General features: G+C 55.2%; 1 protein-coding gene across 3 annotated transcripts in view; it reads right to left on the bottom strand.

Moving 5' to 3' along the window:
- Positions 1-701: 701 nt before the first annotated feature.
- Positions 702-20,886, bottom strand: part of PDE3B (phosphodiesterase 3B) — a 155,493-nt gene continuing 135,308 nt past the window's right edge. Inside the window, exons 4-16 of one of the 3 annotated variants that reach the window (XM_069740279.1) lie at positions 20,056-20,198; positions 19,826-19,932; positions 18,305-18,500; positions 17,411-17,487; positions 16,117-16,241; positions 15,568-15,702; positions 12,317-12,428; positions 12,129-12,227; positions 7,308-7,498; positions 6,932-7,135; positions 5,000-5,161; positions 4,484-4,739; positions 702-1,728 (exon numbers count right to left, since the gene is read on the bottom strand). In XM_069740279.1, coding sequence (XP_069596380.1) covers positions 1,502-1,728; positions 4,484-4,739; positions 5,000-5,161; positions 6,932-7,135; positions 7,308-7,498; positions 12,129-12,227; positions 12,317-12,428; positions 15,568-15,702; positions 16,117-16,241; positions 17,411-17,487; positions 18,305-18,500; positions 19,826-19,932; positions 20,056-20,198 — 2,034 coding nt within the window. In that variant the 3' untranslated portion in view covers positions 702-1,501. Of the gene's footprint in view, positions 1,729-4,483; positions 4,740-4,999; positions 5,162-6,931; positions 7,136-7,307; positions 7,499-12,128; positions 12,228-12,316; positions 12,429-15,567; positions 15,703-16,116; positions 16,251-17,410; positions 17,488-18,304; positions 18,501-19,825; positions 19,933-20,055; positions 20,199-20,886 lie in introns of all 3 variants that reach the window. The other 2 variants (XM_069740278.1, XM_069740280.1) reach the window with 2 other exon arrangements.

Consider the following 20,886-nt stretch of genomic DNA (forward strand, 5'->3'; position numbering starts at 1 on the left):
AAGGTGGGGGAGGGGCATAGACTGCAGAGTGGGCGAGTGATATGAAGGTGGGGGAGGGGCATAGACTGCAGAGTGGGCGAGTGATATGAAGGTGGGGCAGGGGCATAGACTGCGGGCGGGTGATATGAAGGTGGGGGAGGGGCATAGACTGCAGAGTGTGCGGGTGATATGAAGGTGGGGGAGGGGCATAGACTGCAGGGCGGGTGATATGAAGGTGGGGGAGGGGCATAGACTGCAGAGTGGGCGGGTGATATGAAGGTGGGGGAGGGGCATAGACTGCAGAGTGGGCGAGTGATATGAAGGTGGGGGAGGGGCATAGACTGCGGGCGGGTGATATGAAGGTGGGGGAGGGGCATAGACTGCGGGCGGGTGATATGAAGGTGGGGGAGGGGCATAGACTGCAGAGTGGGCGGGTGATATGAAGGTGGGGGAGGGCATAGACTGCAGGGCGGGTGATATGAAGGTGGGGGAGGGCATAGACTGCGGGCGGGTGTTATGAGGGTGGTGGGGGTAGGCATAGACTCCAGACCTGGTTGGGGAAGCATCCATAGTTAGCGGCTGCCGGCAGGCAATGGTGGTGGCAGCACAGTGATGCGCCGCCCATGTGGCACTTGATTTCTCTCCGTGCAGAGGACAATTCTGTGACAGCAGAAATGACGCCATGACCAGGAGCAATAATAAATGAGGCGCGCAGGCAGCAGTGCAGGCAATGGGCGATTATATATACACGTATATTTATAAAGTGATGCGTAATGTGCTTATGTACAAACAGCGCCACCATTTACGTACATTGGCGGATTTTTGCCTTTCAATGTTTCTTTTTCAGGTGTTACAAACACTAAATACCTAAAAATCCTGAGAAAGAGAGTGGAAAAATATATATAATATATCATCGCCTAAAAAAAAATAAAATCCCTTCATTAAGGAAATTAGTTAAGCTTTTTTGTTTTTTCCTGAATTTTTTTTTTTAGCTTTTTTCAGGATCTACCACAGAACCTCAAAAAGGAACAGAAAAAAAAAACTTGCCACTTGAACGATGGGGGAAAAAAATAAAATGTGAAGAACACAAGCAAAGTATTATACAGATAAAAGGCATCAGAAAACGACGCGCCCAGAATCTTCCAAAAAAAGAATGTTCTGGTTTGAGTCTTACGGACAGAAGGAGCCGCGAAGGTTCTGAGAACCGATCCACACAATCCGGCCCGAGTCCTCGCCGCGGCTCCGCGTCTGTCACAGGCACAGGTCAGGATAATGATGGGGAAAAGCAAACAAAAAACCCAGCGAGTGGCGGCAGCTTTGGTAAGAAACGTCGTGGTTTATGATTGTACCGTCAGGCAGCATCGGGACTGGTACCAGGACCAATCAGGGCACAAGACACTTTGTATCAAGTTGTACAAGAATTATCGTCCATGGTGAAAGTGCACAGAGTGGGGGGCGCCGGCGAGCCGGGGGGCCTCACAGTTATCGGGCCTGTCTATAACGTTACAGTATGTGAAGAGGGTCAGCACTTCTCCTCGGCAAACATCCGCTCCTCATCCTCCTCCTCAATCACCTGGATCTCGTCTGAAGGAGACATGGAGGAGCCGTCGCTCTGCTGCACTTTACTGCCGTCCTGTCTGGCTTTCTCCTCTTCCTCGATGATCTTCTTCCACGCCTTGTGGTTCTCGCGCAGGTGATGAATGATGGCGCTGAATATCCGCCGCCGCCGGCCTTTCCTCCGTTTGGGTTCTGAAGTGAAGGAATATTATACCGTGATCAACCACTGACATCACAGGAGAAAGGGTTAATATCGAGAGAAAGCGACAGACAGGAAAACGGCTTCTCTACAGCGCGGGCTCAAAGCGGAAACGTTATCTATGGTCACATCAGGAAGACAGAGACACTGCGGTATATTGGGCTCCCCCAGAAAAATGGCGAGTGCAGCTCTGGAGCATGTGTGCATGCAATACATACCCTGTATTATACCCCAGAGCTGCACTCACTATTCTGCTGGTGCAGTCACTGTGTACATACATTACATTACTGATCCTCAGTTATATCCCGTATTATACCCCAGAGCTGCACTCACTATTCTGCTGGTGCAGTCACTGTGTACTTACATTACATTACTGATCCTGAGATACATCCTGTATTATACTCCAGAGCTGCACTCACTATTCTGCTGCTGCAGTATACATTACATTACTGATCCCGAGTTACATCCTGTATTATACTCCAGAGCTGCACTCACTATTCTGCTGGTGCAGTCACTGTGTACATACATTACATTACTGATCCTCAGTTATATCCCGTATTATAACCCAGAGCTGCACTCACTATTCTGCTGGTGCAGTCACTGTGTACTTACATTACATTATTGATCCTCAGTTATATCCCGTATTATAACCCAGAGCTGCACTCACTATTCTGCTGGTGCAGTCACTGTGTACATACATTACATTATTGATCCTCAGTTATATCCTGTATTATACCCCAGAGCTGCACTCACTATTATGCTGGTGCAGTCACTGTGTACTTACATTACATTACTGATCCTGAGATACATCCTGTATTATACTCCAGAGCTGCACTCACTATTCTGCTGCTGCAGTCACTGTGTACATACATTACATTAATGATCCTGAGTTACCTCCTGTATTATACTCCAGAGCTGCACTCACTATTCTGCTGCTGCAGTCACTGTGTACATACATTACATTAATGATCCTGAGTTACATCCTGTATTATACCCCAGAGCTGCACTCACTATTCTGCTGGTGCAGTCACTGTGTACATACATTACTGATCCTGAGTTACATCCTGTATTATACTCCAGAGCTGCACTCACTATTCTGCTGGTGCAGTCACTGTGTACATACATTACATTACTGATCCTGAGTTACATCCTGTATTATACCCCAGAACTGCACTCACTATTCTGCTGCTGCAGTCACTGTGTACATACATTACATTACTGATCCTGAGTTACCTCCTGTATTATACCCCAGAACTGCACTCACTATTCTGCTGGTGCAGTCACTGTGTACATACATTACTGATCCTGAGTTACATCCTGTATTATACCCCAGAGCTGCACTCACTATTCTGCTGGTGCAGTCACTGTGTACATACATTACTGATCCTGAGTTATCTCCTGTATTATACTCCAGAGCTGCACTCGCTATTCTGCTGGTGCAGTCACTGTGTACATACATTACATTACTGATCCTGAGTTACATCCTGTATTATACTCCAGAGCTGCACTCACTATTCTGCTGGTGCAGTCACTGTGTACATACATTACTGATCCCGAGTTAACTCCTGTATTATACCCCAGAGCTGCACTCACTATTCTGCTGGTGCAGTCACTGTGTACATACATTACATTACTGATCCTGAGTTATCTCCTGTATTATACTCCAGAGCTGCACTCACTATTCTGCTGGTGCAGTCACTGTGTATATACATTACTGATCCTGAGTTACATCCTGTATTATACTCCAGAGCTGCACTCACTATTCTGCTGGTGCAGTCACTGTGTACATACATTACATTACTGATCCCGAGTTAACTCCTGTATTATACCCCAGAGCTGCACTCACTATTCTGCTGGTGCAGTCACTGTGTACTTACATTACATTATTGATCCTCAGTTATATCCTGTATTATACCCCAGAGCTGCACTCACTATTCTGCTGGTGCAGTCACTGTGTACATACATTACATTACTGATCCCGAGTTACATCCTGTATTATACTCCAGAGCTGCACTCACTATTCTGCTGGTGCAGTCACTGTGTACATACATTACATTACTAATCCGGAGTTACATCCTGTATTACACTCCAGAGCTGCACTCACTATTCTGCTGGTGCAGTCACTGTGTACATACATTACATTACTGATCCTGAGTTACCTCCTGTATTATACCCCAGAGCTGCACTCACTATTCTGCTGGTGCAGTCACTGTGTACATATATTACATTACTGATCCTGAGTTACATCCTGTATTATACCCCAGAGCTGCACTCACTATTCTGCTGGTGCAGTCACTGTGTACATACATTACATTACTGATCCTGAGTTACATCCTGTATTACACTCCAGAGCTGCACTCACTATTCTGCTGGTGCAGTCACTGTGTACATATATTACATTACTGATCCCGAGTTACCTCCTGTATTATACCCCAGAGCTGCACTCACTATTCTGCTGGTGCAGTCACTGTGTACATATATTACATTACTGATCCTGAGTTACATCCTGTATTATACCCCAGAGCTGCACTCACTATTCTGCTGGTGCAGTCACTGTGTACATACATTACTGATCCTGAGTTACATCCTGTATTACACTCCAGAGCTGCACTCACTATTCTGCTGGTGCAGTCACTGTGTACATATATTACATTACTGATCCCGAGTTACCTCCTGTATTATACCTCAGAGCTGCACTCACTATTCTGTATCATCCCATGTGGGTCAGAAGATTCCACCTGCACTTACTGTGACCAATCTCATTGACTTCTTCATCTTCTGAGTCCAGGTCGTCGCCCTCTTCCTCCTCCTCGTCCTCATCACTTTCTATCGCCTCCTCTTCCTCGTCTAGCCACTTCCCGGGGAGCAGACCGGCAGCGTCGTAGGAGTTACACAGGGGCCCCACAATGTGAGTGATGAAGGATTCTTGGAGCTTGGCCAGCTGGGGGGACGCGCGGTCCATGAAGGGGCTGATGGGTAACCCCAGATTTGCTTCCTCATCACCCTGGAACAGAGGCCATAATCAGCCAATAAGCCGCAGCACAGAGATCCCGGCGGTTCATAATATGGCCAGATATTGGCCCTGCAGGGCCACGGTGCATTTAGGGGCCAAATCCTCCGATCACAGTGTACTCTGGGGTCACGGCTCAGTGGTAGCGGCACATTCAGGGGCCACACTTTAGGGGCAGCATCGTATCCAGAGATCGGGGTACACACAGGGGCCACACTTATAGGCATGGCCCCTGGGCGCACTGAGGCCCCTACCTGCTCGTAGAACTCGTTGACGATGCCTTCCGTCCACTTCAGGTGCAGCTCGCGGGCCTTGGCCGGGCCGTTGATGTCCGCCAGTTTGATGCACACTTGGCACACGAGCAGCCGGTCGTTCTCGTTGCTCCAGTCAATGCCGTTACTGGTGACATCGTTCACCTGCCGGAAGAGGACACCGTTACAAGGCGTCTAGGAAACGGCGTGCTTGCTCTGGGGCTGTCATGGCAACATTTCTTTTTTGAAGAGCACGTCCCATCATGTGGCCCCGGCCCTTACAGAGGTCACATGACCGTAAATGTGCACACGAGAAAATAAATGCCGTTATAGATGGAATTGTAAAATCTTCACAGCGGGTATCACATGGGGAACATTTAGCTCCACGACCTGCAGGTAGCACCCAACTGCGGCCGACACCCTCACTCCCCTCTGCAAGCCGGTACTGAAAGCTGGTGAGGGGACAGATGACAGACACCTTTCAGAAGAGCGGGGGAGGGGACAGATTTATGGCGTTTCCCTGTCTGTGTCACAGAACTGTCCGGCAAACTACTCAGCTGCTTTGTCCTGCCTTGCAAAGGATGAATATTCAGATTTTTATGAACAGCATAGACATGACAGATGAGACATTTTCGGAGTCGTGAATTGAACGCATTGTCTTATGGCACCGGACAGTAGCAGCAGCACCTCCAAATTAATATCTGTCAGATGGATGATGCTATCCATGTCATTTTTCCCCATTTATGGATAATCTTAATAGGAAACGTAAAAATATTATCTCCAGGGACGAGGATGATATGGAAGTTCGGGCTGATTAGGGATGTGGCTGAGTTACCAGAGGGGAGGTGTGCGGGCGTGACTGGTGTTAAAAGTAAATACCGCACAGTGTCGTAAAGTGCACTGTGGTTCCTCTTGCTCTGTAAACCGTACCCCTGATGCCATACGCTACCCTCTAGTGGGATTATAAACGATTGGTGGCAGCAGCTAGTGGTTCCCTTTTCTTATTGTGGAGCTGGTAGTGACCGTATCAGGGTGAGTATATACCGTACACTCACCAAGTTCCCCAATAACCGGCCTAATCGGTGTAGTATTCATTACACCAATACATTGTGACAGAGAGATCAGGAGTGATGGTGCAGTGCACCTCAAAGGATCCGTTACACCGATACATTGTGGCAGAGAGATCAGGAGTGGCGGTGGTGTGCAGCTCACAAAGGATCCATTACACCGATACATTGTGGCAGAGAGATCAGGAGTGGCGGTGGTGTGCAGCTCACAAAGGATCCATTACACCGATACATTGTGGCAGAGAGATCAGGAGTGGCGGTGGTGTGCAGCTCACAAAGGATCCATTACACCGATACATTGTGGCAGAGAGATCAGGAGTGGCGGTGGTGTGCAGCTCACAGAGGGTTCATTACACCGATACATTGCAGCAGAGAGATCAGGAGTGGCAGTGGTGTGCAGCTCACAAAGGATCCATTACACCGATACATTGTGGCAGAGAGATCAGGAGTGGCAGTGGTGTGCAGCTCACAGAGGGTTCATTACACCGATACATTGCAGCAGAGAGATCAGGAGTGGCGGTGGTGTGCAGCTCACAGAGGATTCATTACGCCGATACATTGTGGCAGAGAGATCAGGAGTGGCGGTGGTGTGCAGCTCACAAAGGATCCATTACACCGATACATTGTGGCAGAGAGATCAGGAGTGGCAGTGGTGTGCAGCTGACAGAGGATTCATTACGCCGATACATTGTGGCAGAGAGATCAGGAATGGCGGTGGTGTGCAGCTCAGAGAGGATTCATTACGCCGATACATTGTGGCACCACCTTGATAGTTCTGGGGATTCACTGACCACAAGCAGAGGTCTTGACTATGCTGAGAGTTGCAGAACTATGGCAGACGGGGCAGCGCCCGGAGCTCGGTACTGACCTTGGCATTGAACTCGGCCAGAAAATCAAAGTGTTTCTTGAGGTCGGTGGCGAGGATCGCCTCGATCACCAGAAAGCGGAACCGCTTGAACTGCACGTGGTCCAGGAACGTCAGGAAGTTGTAATCCGGGCGTGAGAGGAAAAGGTTCCAGGCGGCCGCAGCGTGATGGTTCTCCAGCACCGATCTGTCGTTATACAGCACGGCCTGAAAGCAGAGCATGGAGTCAGCGCAGGCGACTATGCCACCATCACCACTGCGCACCAGCACCGCTGCGAACCAGCACCGCAACCACACAGGCAGCGACCGGATACAGAACACGAACCGCGCCCCACCCCCAGCAGAGCGCCCGCGGGGCAGTCGTGCACGCCGCACTCACCTGTGGTGCATTTGTGGCCACAAGAAAGGCATTTGTGCGACCGGGGTGGTCATAGTCGTGCATCGCAGCCGCCACGTACAGCGCCATCAGCTCCAGTGCCGGGATATTCGCCGCCAAGCAGCCATAACTGTCATCTGCCATCTGACAACTCCTCGAGGACAAGTATGTGCGACCACCGCTGCCGTCCGCTTCTGGAGAGGAGACAACAGAGAATAATTGTATTTTTGGGGGGGTCACGTCTTAAAGGGGCTGTCCAGTACTTTGCACTGATGGCTTATCCACAGTATAGGCCCTTAATATCCGATCAGTGGAGGGGCAACACCCGGCTCCACCGCCGATCAACTGTTCTCGCTGGAAGTGATAATTTGTGGAGCAGGAGGACACAGCGCCTTCATCTGTACAGTGGCCACTGCCGGGTACTGATAGGCGTGGAGCTGCAGTACTCGCTGGGGCCACCTTACAGATGAATTGTCTAGGGTTATATGTGTGACCAGTGATAATGTAACATCTGTCCTGAAGGCAAGTCGCACCCAGGTGTTAATAGGTACTTCCTTGGGACTAGTAGAAATTCTGTCTCCATATCTCCCCAGGAGGTCTAGCTAGGGCCGAGAAGAAGGTAACATTTGGCACCTCTGAGGTCTTGGAGGGGAGATGCAAAATTGCGGCCTGAGGTGATCTATTCCTGAGAACCTTTCCACAAGAGAAAATAATATATTCATTGGGGGGCGCGGCCGTGGCCCAATCAAACAGGCAGCAGTTATGATATTGGCCTGAGGGTCCGGTCTAGAATCCTGACCTCAGACCAAAGTTATAAATTTAGGCTGCAGACAGAGAATTGTGTTCACTTGTGAGAGCAGCCTGAGAAACTGATGTGATCCAATGTACATTCTTCCTTCCCTCAGGGAGCAGAAAGCAACTACCAGTTAGGTAATTTCTGTAAGTTTTCTCCTGTTTATTTTGTCATTGTTCTGCATAAGTTGTATGTCTTTTTATTATCATATTTTTATACCTTTTTCTTATTGTAAGCATTGAACTTTTGGTATTAAAGTATAAAACTTTAACGCGTTGAACCTTGAATGTTCTAAAAGAATCCATAGCCTAAAGGTGTGTGAGCCTTATGAGCGATAGACATATTTTTATTAGTATTATTATTAGTCCGGGACTCATCGCCCGTGTATTCGATGAGTTGTGGCAGCGCGTATGAGCGGGTGTGTGGCTTGGGTCGGTGTGTGATTTATGCTCCCATTACAGCATAGGACAGAGGTTGAATACTGGGATTGAGATTGGGGAGATAGATTAACCATTGCAGGCACAACCCTAAGTCACGTGTGAGAGCAGGCACGTGACGAATAAGTGACACCACGGAGAAGGGATCCGTGACAATGGCGCTGTGCAGTTCTGCTCCACAACAGAGCACCGATGACCACTAATCATGGGGCGATCGGGATGTGGCACCCCCACTGATCTGACATTTATGATGGCCCTATTCTTAGGATACATCAATGTAATGTACCCGACAACCCTTTTAAGCAGGGGACGTCACAGATAGCGGGGGGCCCAATCTCTGCTGCTGTCAAGATCAGTAAAGCAGCAAGCTCCACCACAAGCATAGCAGAGCCAAGGGAGCGCGCACTGAGTCACCGCACAGCCTGCAGCCAATGGGCATGCGGACCCGGCAACCTGCGGCATCCCAGGGGTTAATAATGCAGCTGCTGGAATAGTGGCACTGAGTGGCATTGTGGCCCCTCCTCCTCCATCCAAGGGCCCCTTCCAATAAAAGCTCCCCCCCACCCCCCTGGCACTGTGGAATCCCCCCCCCTTCAGACCCACGGCTGCCCTGTTCCTGGCACTGAGGAATCCCCCCCCCATGTCACCCGTCAGGCCCGTTCCTGGCACTGAGGAATCCATACCGTGTCACCCGTCAGGCACGCGGCAGCCCCGTTCCTGGCACTGAGGAATTCCACCCATGTCCTGTCACCCGTCAGGCCCGCGGCAGCCCCGTTCCTGGCACTGAGGAATCCATACCGTGTCACCCATCAGGCACGCGGCAGCCCCGTTCCAAGCACTGAGGAATTCCCCCCATGTCACCCGTCAGGCACGCAGCAGCCCCGTTCCTGGCACTAAGGAATCCCCCCATGTCACCCGTCAGACCCGCGGCCGCCTCGTTCCTGGCACTGAGGAATCCTCCCCCGTGTCACCCGTCAGACCCGCAGCTTCCCTGCTCCTGGCACTGAGGAATCCCTCCCGTGTCACCCGTCAGACCCGCGGCAGCCCTGCTCCTGGCACTGAGGAATCCCTCCCATGTCACCCGACAGGCCCGCGGCTGCCCTGCTCCTGGCAATGAGGAATCCGCCCAGTGTCACCCGTCAGGCCCGCGGCAGCCCCGTTCCTGGCAGTGAGGAATCCCCCCCATGTAACCCGTCAGGCCCGCGGCAGCCCTGTTCCTGGCACTGAGGAATCCATACCGTGTCACCCGTCAGGCACGCGGCAGCCCCGTTCCTGGCACTGAGGAATTCCACCCATGTCCTGTCACCCGTCAGGCCCGCGGCAGCCCCGTTCCTGGCACTGAGGAATCCATACCGTGTCACCCATCAGGCACGCGGCAGCCCCGTTCCTAGCACTGAGGAATTCCCCCCATGTCACCCGTCAGGCACGCAGCAGCCCCGTTCCTGGCACTAAGGAATCCCCCCATGTCACCCGTCAGACCCGCGGCCGCCTCGTTCCTGGCACTGAGGAATCCTCCCCCGTGTCACCCGTCAGACCCGCAGCTTCCCTGCTCCTGGCACTGAGGAATCCCTCCCGTGTCACCCGTCAGACCCGCGGCTGCCCTGCTCCTGGCAATGAGGAATCCGCCCAGTGTCACCCGTCAGGCCCGCGGCAGCCCCGTTCCTGGCAGTGAGGAATCCCCCCCATGTAACCCGTCAGGCCCGCGGCAGCCCTGTTCCTGGCACTGAGGAATCCATACCGTGTCACCCGTCAGGCACGCGGCAGCCCCGTTCCTGGCACTGAGGAATTCCACCCATGTCCTGTCACCCGTCAGGCCCGCGGCAGCCCCGTTCCTGGCACTGAGGAATCCATACCGTGTCACCCATCAGGCATGCGGCAGCCCCGTTCCTAGCACTGAGGAATTCCCCCCATGTCACCCGTCAGGCACGCAGCAGCCCCGTTCCTGGCACTAAGGAATCCCCCCATGTCACCCGTCAGACCCGCGGCCGCCTCGTTCCTGGCACTGAGGAATCCTTCCCCGTGTCACCCGTCAGACCCGCAGCTTCCCTGCTCCTGGCACTGAGGAATCCCTCCCGTGTCACCCGTCAGACCCGCGGCAGCCCTGCTCCTGGCACTGAGGAATCCCTCCCATGTCACCCGACAGGCCCGCGGCTGCCCTGCTCCTGGCAATGAGGAATCCGCCCAGTGTCACCCGTCAGGCCCGCGGCAGCCCCGTTCCTGGCAGTGAGGAATCCCCCCCATGTAACCCGTCAGGCCCGCGGCAGCCCTGTTCCTGGCACTGAGGAATCCATACCGTGTCACCCGTCAGGCACGCGGCAGCCCCGTTCCTGGCACTGAGGAATTCCCCCCATGTCACCCGTCAGGCCCGCGGCAGCCCTGTTCCTGGCACTGAGGAATCCCCCAATGTCACCCGTCAGACCCGCGGCCGCCTCGTTCCTGGCACTGAGGAATCCTCCCCCGTGTCACCTGTCAGACCCGCAGCTGCCCTGCTCCTGGCACTGAGGAATCCCTCCCGTGTCACCCGTCAGACCCGCGGCAGCCCTGCTCCTGGCACTGAGGAATCCCTCCCATGTCACCCGACAGGCCCGCGGCTGGCCTGCTCCTGGCACTGAGGAATCCGCCCCGAGTCACCCGTCAGGCCCACGGCTGCCCTGCTCCTGGCACTGAGGAATCCCCCCATGTCACCCGTCAGGTCCGCGGTTGCCCTGCTCCTGGCAATGAGGAATCCGCCCAGTATCACCCGTCAGACCCGCGGCAGCCCCGTTCCTGGCAGTGAGGAATCCCCCCCATGTCACCCGTCAGGCCCGCAGCCGCCCAGTTCCTGGCACTGAGGAATCCTCCCCATGTCACCCGTCAGGCCCGCAGCCGCCCAGTTCCTGGCACTGAGGAATCCCTCCCATGTCACCCGTCAGGCCCGCAGCCGCCCAGTTCCTGGCAGTGAGGAATCCCCCCCATGTCACCCGTCTAAACCCGCGGCCGCCCTGCTTCTGGCACTGAGGAATCTGCCCCGTGTCACCCATCAGACCCGCGGCCGCCCCGTTCCTGGCACGCCGTGCTCCGCTGCTCATTGTGGGATATTTTTAGTTCTGATATTTAATTTCCTAATTATGTAAAGAATTATTAGTGTAATGCGCCGCGGAGCCGGAAAGTGCTGACTGCAGCAGAGGAGGCGCTGCGAGCGGCAACGGGGGAGCGGGGACTTGGCAGCCGACGAGGGATGATCAGCATTTACCCATTAATCAATTACCCAGAAACACAGGCGGCTCATAAAACACGTGGGCGGCACATTAACCCCAGCAGCACTGGAGACAAGAACTACAACGCTCAGCAGGCACTCACAGCCACCTCCTGAGGGTTGTACTTCGAGAACGCTGACAAAAGGGCAAAACGTTTCCAATCTATAGACCCCCAAAACTATGCACCTCTGTTACGGAGGGTCTGCATGGGGGGCACAGATCATATGGTGGTCCGGCTCCATACGGCGGCCGTGCCATCAGTGACTGTGTCCTGCTTTATGGGTCCTGCCCTGCTTGGATTTCATTACAGTGTTGGAGACCCCCGAGGGTCCACAGAGAAGGTAGAGGATGGACTCACCGGCCTCATCACTGCTCAGCTCCTGGAATCCCGGGACGGGTCGTGTGGTCAGAAACCAAACCGCGTGCATGACGTCCGTAGCGTGAGTGCGATTGTGGTCTGCAAGGAAGCCCCAAATATTAGCGGGCAGACCCCGATTCAGGCGGGAGCACGTGCCTGAGCATGGAGGGGGTCCGCCTCGTACTCACATGGAATATCCCGGTAGCCACTTTCTAACGCTCGGAAGAAGTTTCGAAATTTGATTTCAGGAATTTTGAAGATTTCAAACAAGCTTGTATCGTAGAAGAGGGAGCATGAGACCTGCGAACACAAAACGGGAGAAATCAAACTGACCCCCAATAGGGCGAGACACGGGAACATCTGCAGGCCTGGTGCAGAACAGTGACCGCAGCTCTGGATGTGACTGCAGTAGAAGCCACAAAGTAAGGAAAAATGCACTATATCCTAATTACCGTCGAAAAGTTGCTGACCACCTCCTGACTGTCCAGCTCCAACCGCCTCCGGCAAAGCTGCCGACCTCCTCCTGACTGTCCAGCTCTGACCGCCTCCTGCAAAGCTGCCGACCTCCTGACTGTCCAGCACCAACCGCCTCCCACAAAGCTGCTGACCTCCTCCTGACTGTCCAGCACCAACCGCCTCCCACAAAGCTGCCGACCTCCTCCTGACTGTCCAGCACCAACCGCCTCCCACAAAGCTGCTGACCTCCTCCTGACTGTCCAGCTCCGACCGCCTCACGCAAAGCTGCCGACCTCCTCCTGACTGCCCAGCACCGACCGCCTTCCGCAAAGCTGCCGAACTCCTCCCGACTGTCCAGCTCCGACCTCCTCCCACAAAGCTGCCGACCTCCTCCTGACTGTCCAGCTCTGACCGCCTCCCGCAAAGCTGCCGACCTCCTCCTGACTGTCCAGCTCTGACCGCCTCCCGCAAAGCTGCCGACCTCCTCCTGACTGTCCAGCTCTGACCGCCTCCCGCAAAGCTGCCGACCTCCTCCTGACTGTCCAGCTCTGACCTCCTCCCGCAAAGCTGCCGACCTCCTCCTGACTGTCCAGCTCCGACCACCTCACGCAAAGCTGCCGACCTCCTCCTGACTGTCCAGCACCAACCGCCTCCCACAAAGCTGCCGACCTCCTCCTGACTGCCCAGCACCAACCGCCTCCCACAAAGCTGCCGACCTCCTCCTGACTGTCCAGCACCAACCGCCTCCCACAAAGCTGCCGACCTCCTCCTGACTGTCCAGCTCTGACCGCCTCCCACAAAGCTGCCGACCTCCTCCTGACTGTCCAGCTCTGACCGCCTCCCGCAAAGCTGCCGACCTCCTCCTGACTGTCCAGCTCTGACCGCCTCCCGCAAAGCTGCCGACCTCCTCCTGACTGTCCAGCACCAACCGCCTCTCACAAAGCTGCCGAACTCCTCCTGACTGTCCAGCTCCGACCGCCTCACGCAAACCTGCCGACCTCCTCCTGACTGTCCAGCTCCGACCACCTCACGCAAAGCTGCCGACCTCCTCCTGACTGCCCAGCACCGACCGCCTTCCACAAAGCTGCCGAACTCCTCCTGACTGTCCAGCACCAACCGCCTCCCACAAAGCTGCCGACCTCCTCCTGACTGTCCAGCTCCAACCGCCTCCCACAAAGCTGCCGACCTCCTCCTGACTGTCCAGCACCAACCGCCTCCCATAAAGCTGCCAACCTCCTCCTGACTGTCCAGCTCTGATCGCCTCCCGCAAAGCTGCCGACCTCCTCCTGACTGTCCAGCTCCGAACACCTCCCACAAAGCTGCCGACCTCCTCCTGACTGTCCAGCACCAACCGCCTCCCACAAAGCTGCCGACCTCCTCCTGACTGCCCAGCACCGACCGCCTTCCGCAAAGCTGCCGACCTCCTCCTGACTGTCCAGCACCAACCACCTCCCACGAAGCTGCCGACCTCCTCCTGACTGCCCAGCTCCGACCGCCTTCCGCAAAGCTGCCGACCGCGTCCTGACTGCCCAGCTCCGACCGCATCCCGCAAAGCTGCCGACCTCCTCACTGTACAGCTCCGACTGCATCCTGCAAAGCTGCCGACCTGCTCCTGACTGTCCAGCTCCGACCGCCTCGTGACTGCCCAGCTCCGACTGCGTCCTGCAAAGCTGGCGACCGCCTCCTGACTGCCCAGCTCCGACCGCATCCCGCAAAGCTGCCGACCTCCTCCTCACTGTACAGCTCCGACTGCATCCTGCAAAGCTGCCGACCTGCTCCTGACTGTCCAGCTCCGACCGCCTCGTGACTGCCCAGCTCCGACTGCGTCCTGCAAAGCTGGCGACCGCCTCCTGACTGCCCAGCTCCGACCGCCTCCTGCAAAGCTGCCGACCTCCTCCTCACTGTCCAACTCCGACCGCATCCTGCAAGGCCGCCGACCGCCTCCTGACTTCCCAGCTCCGACCGCCTCCTGCAAAGCTGCCGACATACTCCTGACTGCCCAGCTCTGACCACATCTCGCAAAGCTGCCGACTGCCTCCTCACTGTCCAGCTCCGACTGCATCCTGCAAAGCTGCTGACCGCCTCATGACTGCCCAGCTGCCACACTGCCTCCTTCAGAGCTACTGATCATCTCCTGCCTGCTCAGCTCCAACTGCCTCCGTCCAACTACTGACTGCCTCCTGACCAGCTGCCAACCACCTAACTACCATCCGCCTCCCATCTGCCCAGTTGCCTCCCCTCCGCCCAGCTTCCAGTTTAGCACTTCCCGCCAAGCCTCCGACCCCTGCCTCCCACAGAGAGCGGCCATTCACAAGCGTCTCCTGATGCCGCTGATCTCCCCCAAATTACAGCTACATTTCATCTAAGTTAAGGCTCCATCCATTTTTTTGCGCGGCGATGGGGACAGTGGCTCTCATCATTTTAGCCGCTATCCTCGAAGGACCTGGGATTACTCATTCTATGACTTCGGAGCCCGATGATCTCAGCGCTACATTCTGGCAGCGGCCACTTCAGCTGCATTAGACAATTCTGGACAATTGGGAGTTTTATTGGGAGGCGCCGGAGCCAAAAAGTGAAGTCATAATGAAAAGTTGTCAGGCCGAGAATGAGACGGAGATCAATAATCGCCGGCAGCCCAGGAAGACACATTTATAATGTCTGAACGGAGGCTGCGATAATGGTGGGGGAAGGAGCTGGAGTTTATACAAGATGGAAGGCTAAATCTGCACCCACAGGAAAAAGTCTGAAAATGCGGGAATTCTGCTCATCCAGCATCTGCCAGATTATCAGGCAACCAGAAAATGCAGGCAGGGCGAGGACCCAGAGAATGGGCAGGATCCGGTGTGACACAGAGAAGCTGGACGATCAGTGCAACAGCGCCCCCACCTGTCTTCTGAAGTCTATGGAAGTGACAGTGGTGAAAAGTGGTACTGCAAGTGACAGAAGTAACAAGGACGGATACAATGTATCGCGGCTGTCGCACCTGACTCAGGATCCACCCACATTTCCCGCCAGTTTTCTCCATGAGATCGAAGATTGGAAAATTCCAATTATCCATTTTCTGCAATAATTCGTCCTGATCCTCAATGTGCAAATCCAGTGCTGCCGACTCCTCAATCTGCACCAAAACAGAAGGACAAGTTCAGAGCAAAGTTGTAAACTGTTGGTGACAAAGACCCCCTCATCAGTGAATGGGATCAATAGGGTGAAAGCCGATTCTTCTCACAACCAAGAATCAGTTACAATGTATCAGCCCAGAGCCCCGTGAAGAATGAGCTCTGGTACACTGTAACAAAACCTCAGAGATAAGCAGATTCGGGTCAACATAGCTTTATGCTCTTGCAGAATGCAAGGTTTCCATTCACTGACAGCAAGAAGAAAGGTAGAAAATAATAGGATGAGATGGATGAGGACAGTGACGTGAACTCGGCGACAGCTAAATCTCTCCCCGTCCTGGACTCTCCTCTGCACTGGCACACTGTAGCAACAGCTCAGCTGGGAGGCCTGATGATCAGTGTGAGGCTGCGGTTACCTGCGGCTGTCGGCTCCGCTGTGTCTGCTCCTCCTGCAGTAGTGTCGTACAGTCGCTGGACGCTCGCTTCTCCTGCGTCCGGTCCGTTAAGTGCAAAGGTTCGGCCCGAACGTCGGAATATTCACCTGAAGACACTAGAAAGTGAGCGGAGAGTAACGGAATCGCTGGACCCCAGGCAGAGGCGGCGCGGACCCCCCGAGGCACAGGCGGCACGCGGACCCCCCGAGGCACAGGCGGCACTCGGACCCCCCGAGGCACAGGCGGCACGCGGACCCCCCGAGGCACAGGCAGCACGCAGATCCCCCCCCCCCCCCCCGAGGCACAGGCGGCACGCGGACCCCCCGAGGCACAGGCGGCACGCGGACCCCCCGAGGCACAGGCGGCACGCGGACCCCCCGAGGCACAGGCGGCACGTGGACACCCCCCCCCAGGCACAGGCAGCACGCAGACCCCCCCCCCCCCCCCCCCCTCCCCGAGGCACAGGTGGCACGCGGAGCCCCCCCGAGGCACAGGCGGCACGCGGACCCCCCGAGGCACAGGCGGCACGTGGACACCCCCCCCAGGCACAGGCAGCACGCAGCCCCCCCCCCCCCCCCTGAGGCACAGGTGGCACGCGGAGCCCCCCCGAGGCACAGGCGGCACGCGGACCACCCCCCCCCCAGGCACAGGTGGCGCAGACCCCCCAAGGCACAGGCGGCACGTGGATCCCCCGAGGCACAGGCGGCACGCGGACACACACACACACCCCCCCCCAGGCACAGGCAGCACACGGAAACCCCCCCCCCCCCGCACAGGCGGCACGCGGAGCCCCCCTCCCCCCCCACCGAGGCACAGGTGGCGCAGACCCCCCAAGGCACAGGCGACACGCGGATCCCCCCCTCGAGGCACAGGTGGCGCAGACCCCCCAGGCACAGGCGGCGTGGACCCCCCGACCACAGGCGGCACGCGGACCCCCTGAGGCACAGGCGGCACGCGGACCCCCCCGAGGCACAGGCGGCACGTGGACCCCCCCGAGGCACAGGCGGCACGCGGACCCCCCGAGGCACAGGCGGCACGCGGAAACCCCCCGAGGCACAGGCGGCACGCGGATCCCCCTCCCCCCCCCCCCCCCCCCCCCCCGAGGCACAGGCGGCACGCGGACCCCCCGAGGCACAGGCGGCACGCGGAAACCCCCCGAGGCACAGGCGGCACAGGCGGCACGCGGATCCCCCTCCCACCCACCCCCCCCCCCCCCCCGAGGCACAGGTGGCACAGGCGGCGTGGACCCCCTGACCACAGGCGGTTCTGCCCTCACCTGATTTCAGCACTTGGTTCTCACCGGCGTCCAGTGATTCCGAATGTGAAGTAGACTTAAAAATCCTGCGATCACAACTGGAGGAAGAGGGGAGACGATAAGTCTACGGCCAATGGCATGTCCCTCGCTCAGACAACCTGGCCCCCCGCCTCACCCACGCCCACGCCCACACAACCTGGCCGCCGCCTCACCCCCGCCCACACAACCTGGCCCCCCGCCCACACAACCTGGCCCCCCGCCTCACCCACGCCCACACAACCTGGCCGCCGCCTCACCCCCGCCCACACAACCTGGCCCCCCGCCTCACCACCGCCCAGACAACCTGGCCCCCCGCCTCACCCTCACCCAGACAACCTGGCCCCCCGCCTCACCCTCGCCCAGACAACCTGGCCCCAGGCCTCACCCCCGCCCACACAACCTGCCCCCCCGCCTCACCCACGCCCACACAACCTGGCCTCACCCACGCCCACACAACCTGGCCCCCCGCCTCACCCACGCCCACACAACCTGGCCCCCCGCCCACACAACCTGGCCCCCCGCCTCACCCCCGCCCACACAACCTGGCCCCCCGCCTCACCCCCACCCACACAACCTGGCCCCCGCCTCACCCTCGCCCAGACAACCTGGCCCCCCGCCTCACCCCCGCCCAGACAACCTGGCCCCCGCACAGACAACCCAACACTTGTTTAATAACCCAGCCCACGTCATCTCACCCCACCCAACACCCCAGACCACACAGTGCTACCCCCCAGACACCCCAGCACCTCACCCCCACCCTCGACACCCTAGCCCCCATGTTTCCCCCCCCCCCCCCCCCGCCCCAAGGAGCAGCGGTCATCGGCGCAGTACACAGCAGTGACGCCAATCATTCTGTATGAGCTCCGGCGCCCTTACCTGTGACAGATATGGCTTGTAGACGATCTGATTGGCTGCGGGAAATCCTGAGAGCCGAGCGCGAGTCCCACAGGTTTATGTAAAGTCACACTTGGTTTAGTAAGGAAATCAGCGGTGTCCGGAAACTCGACGGGTGACCGGCCAAACACAGAACCGTGGGAGGGCGAGCTCACCGGGCTCAGACTGGGAGAGGTACCTGCAACCCAGCAAGACCACCACAGATGTCACACAGGAGCGAATACAAGTCCACAGGCTGATAACAGACAGTAACTGTCTCGGATCCCTTCTCCGTGGTGTCACTTATTCGTCACGTGCCTGCTCTCACACGTGACTTGGGGGTGTGCCTGCAAGGGTTAATCCATCTCCCCACTCTCAGTCCCAGCATTCAACCTCTGTCCTATGCTGTAATGGGAGCATAAATCACACAGTGACCCAGGCAACACACCCGCTCATACACGCTGCCACCACTCACCGAATACACGGGCGATGAGTTCCGGAAATAACAATACTAATAAAAATATGTCTATCACTCATAAGGCTCACACACCTTTAGGCTATGGATTCTTTTAGAACATTCAAGGTTCAACTTGTTAAAGTTTTATACTTTAATAACAAAAAGTTCAATGCTTACAATAAGAAAAAGGCATAAAAATATGATAATAAAAAGACATACAACTTATGCAAAACAGTGTCAAAATAAACAGGAGAAAACTTACAGAAATTACCTAACTGGTAGTTGCTTTCTGCTCCCTGAGGGAAGGAAGAATGTAGATTGGATCACATCAGCTTCTCAGGCTGCTCTCACAAGTGAACACAATTCTCTGTCTGCAGCCTAAATTTATAACTTTGGTCTGAGGTCAGGTTTCTAGACCGGCCTCCCAGGTTAATATCATAATTGCTGCGTGTTTGATTGGGCCACGGCCGCGCCCCCCAATGAATATATTATTTTCTCTTGTGGAAAGGTTCTCAGGGATAGATTCCCTCAGGCCGCAATTAGCATCTCCCCTCCAAGACCTAGAAGGTGCTACATGTTGCTTTTCTTCTCGGCCCTAGCTAGACCTCCTGGGGAGATATGGAGACAGAATTTCTACTAGTCCCAAGGAAGTACCTATTAACACCTGGGTGCGACTTGCCTTCAGGATAGGTGTTACATTATCACTAGTCACACATATAACCCTAGACATATGTCCCTACACACATATAGATATATATATATACACGACGGGTGACCGGCCAAACACAGAACCATGGGAGGGCGAGCTCACCGGGGTCCGACTGGGAGAGGTACCTGCAACCCAGCGAGACCACCACAGATGTCACACAGAAGCGAATTCAAGTCCACAGGCTGATAACAGAGAGTAACAGATTGTAATAGATTGCAGTCTCCTCCCCCAGTACTGGTTGATAACAGGGATTAATAGAGTGCAGTCTCCTCCCCCAGAGAGAATTTCATAATAGTGAAACACAAAATCTATTAACCAGATGTCAAATCACTTGTGACTGACACATTGTGCCGCTTACCAGCTCTCCGGGTGCTCATGTGCGGGGTCAGAGTCACGGATGACGACCTCTGCTTTGGTATTGTCAGCAGGTTGGAGCTGAAAGGTCCATTGGGATAAGGTCCTTGGCTACAAAAAACATCACTGAGTAACAATGGCCGCAGAGTGTGGATACATTGTATAACATCTGAGGAGCTCTGTCGCCATCTGCTGCTGAAGAGGGGGCACTGCAGCCCTGCACACAAATCTCACCTTGCTGTGCTGTAATCCGGGTGGGCTCTCTTCCCGTTACTTCTTTCCCACCTGGAAGACGCCAGCTCCATGGGTGGAAGAGCGGACGCTCCAGAACACCTGCGTAACTGAGGGGTGGGCAGACTGCTGCGACTGTTTAACCCCTGGAGAAGAAAAAAGGACAGTAACTTCAGGAAGAGAACTACAAATCCAAGAATACTCAGAACTGACCCCACAGAAAGCAGTCACCCAACTCTTCTATGTAACTTACATCGTTTTTAAGGTTGAAGGAAGACTATATGTCCATCTAGTTCAACCCATAGCCTAACCTAACATGCCCTAACATGTTGATCCAGAGGAAGGCAAAAAAAACCCATGTGCAAAGAGTAAGCTCCACATTGGGGAAAACAATTCCTTCCCGACTCCACATACGGCAATCAGACTAGTTCCCTGGATCAACGCCCTATCAAGGAATCTAGTGTATATACCCTGTAACATTATACTTTTCCAGAAATGTATCCAGTCCCCTCTTAAATTTAAGTAATGAATCACTCATTACAACATCATACGGCAGAGAGTTCCATAGTCTCACTGCTCTTACAGTAAAGAATCCGCGTCTGTTATTATGCTTAAACCTTTTTTCCTCCAACCGCAGAGGATGCCCCCTTGTCCCTGTCTCAGGTCTATGATTAAAAAGATCATCAGAAAGGTCTTTGTACTGTCCCCTCATATATTTATACATTAACATAAGATCACCCCTTAGTCTTCGTTTTTCCAAACTAAATAGCCCCCAGTGTAATAACCTATCTTGGTATTGCAGACCCCCCAGTCCTCTAATAACCTTGGTCGCTC

This window comes from Ranitomeya imitator, chromosome 9, assembly GCF_032444005.1.
Source record: "Ranitomeya imitator isolate aRanImi1 chromosome 9, aRanImi1.pri, whole genome shotgun sequence".
NCBI lineage: Eukaryota > Metazoa > Chordata > Amphibia > Anura > Dendrobatidae > Ranitomeya > Ranitomeya imitator.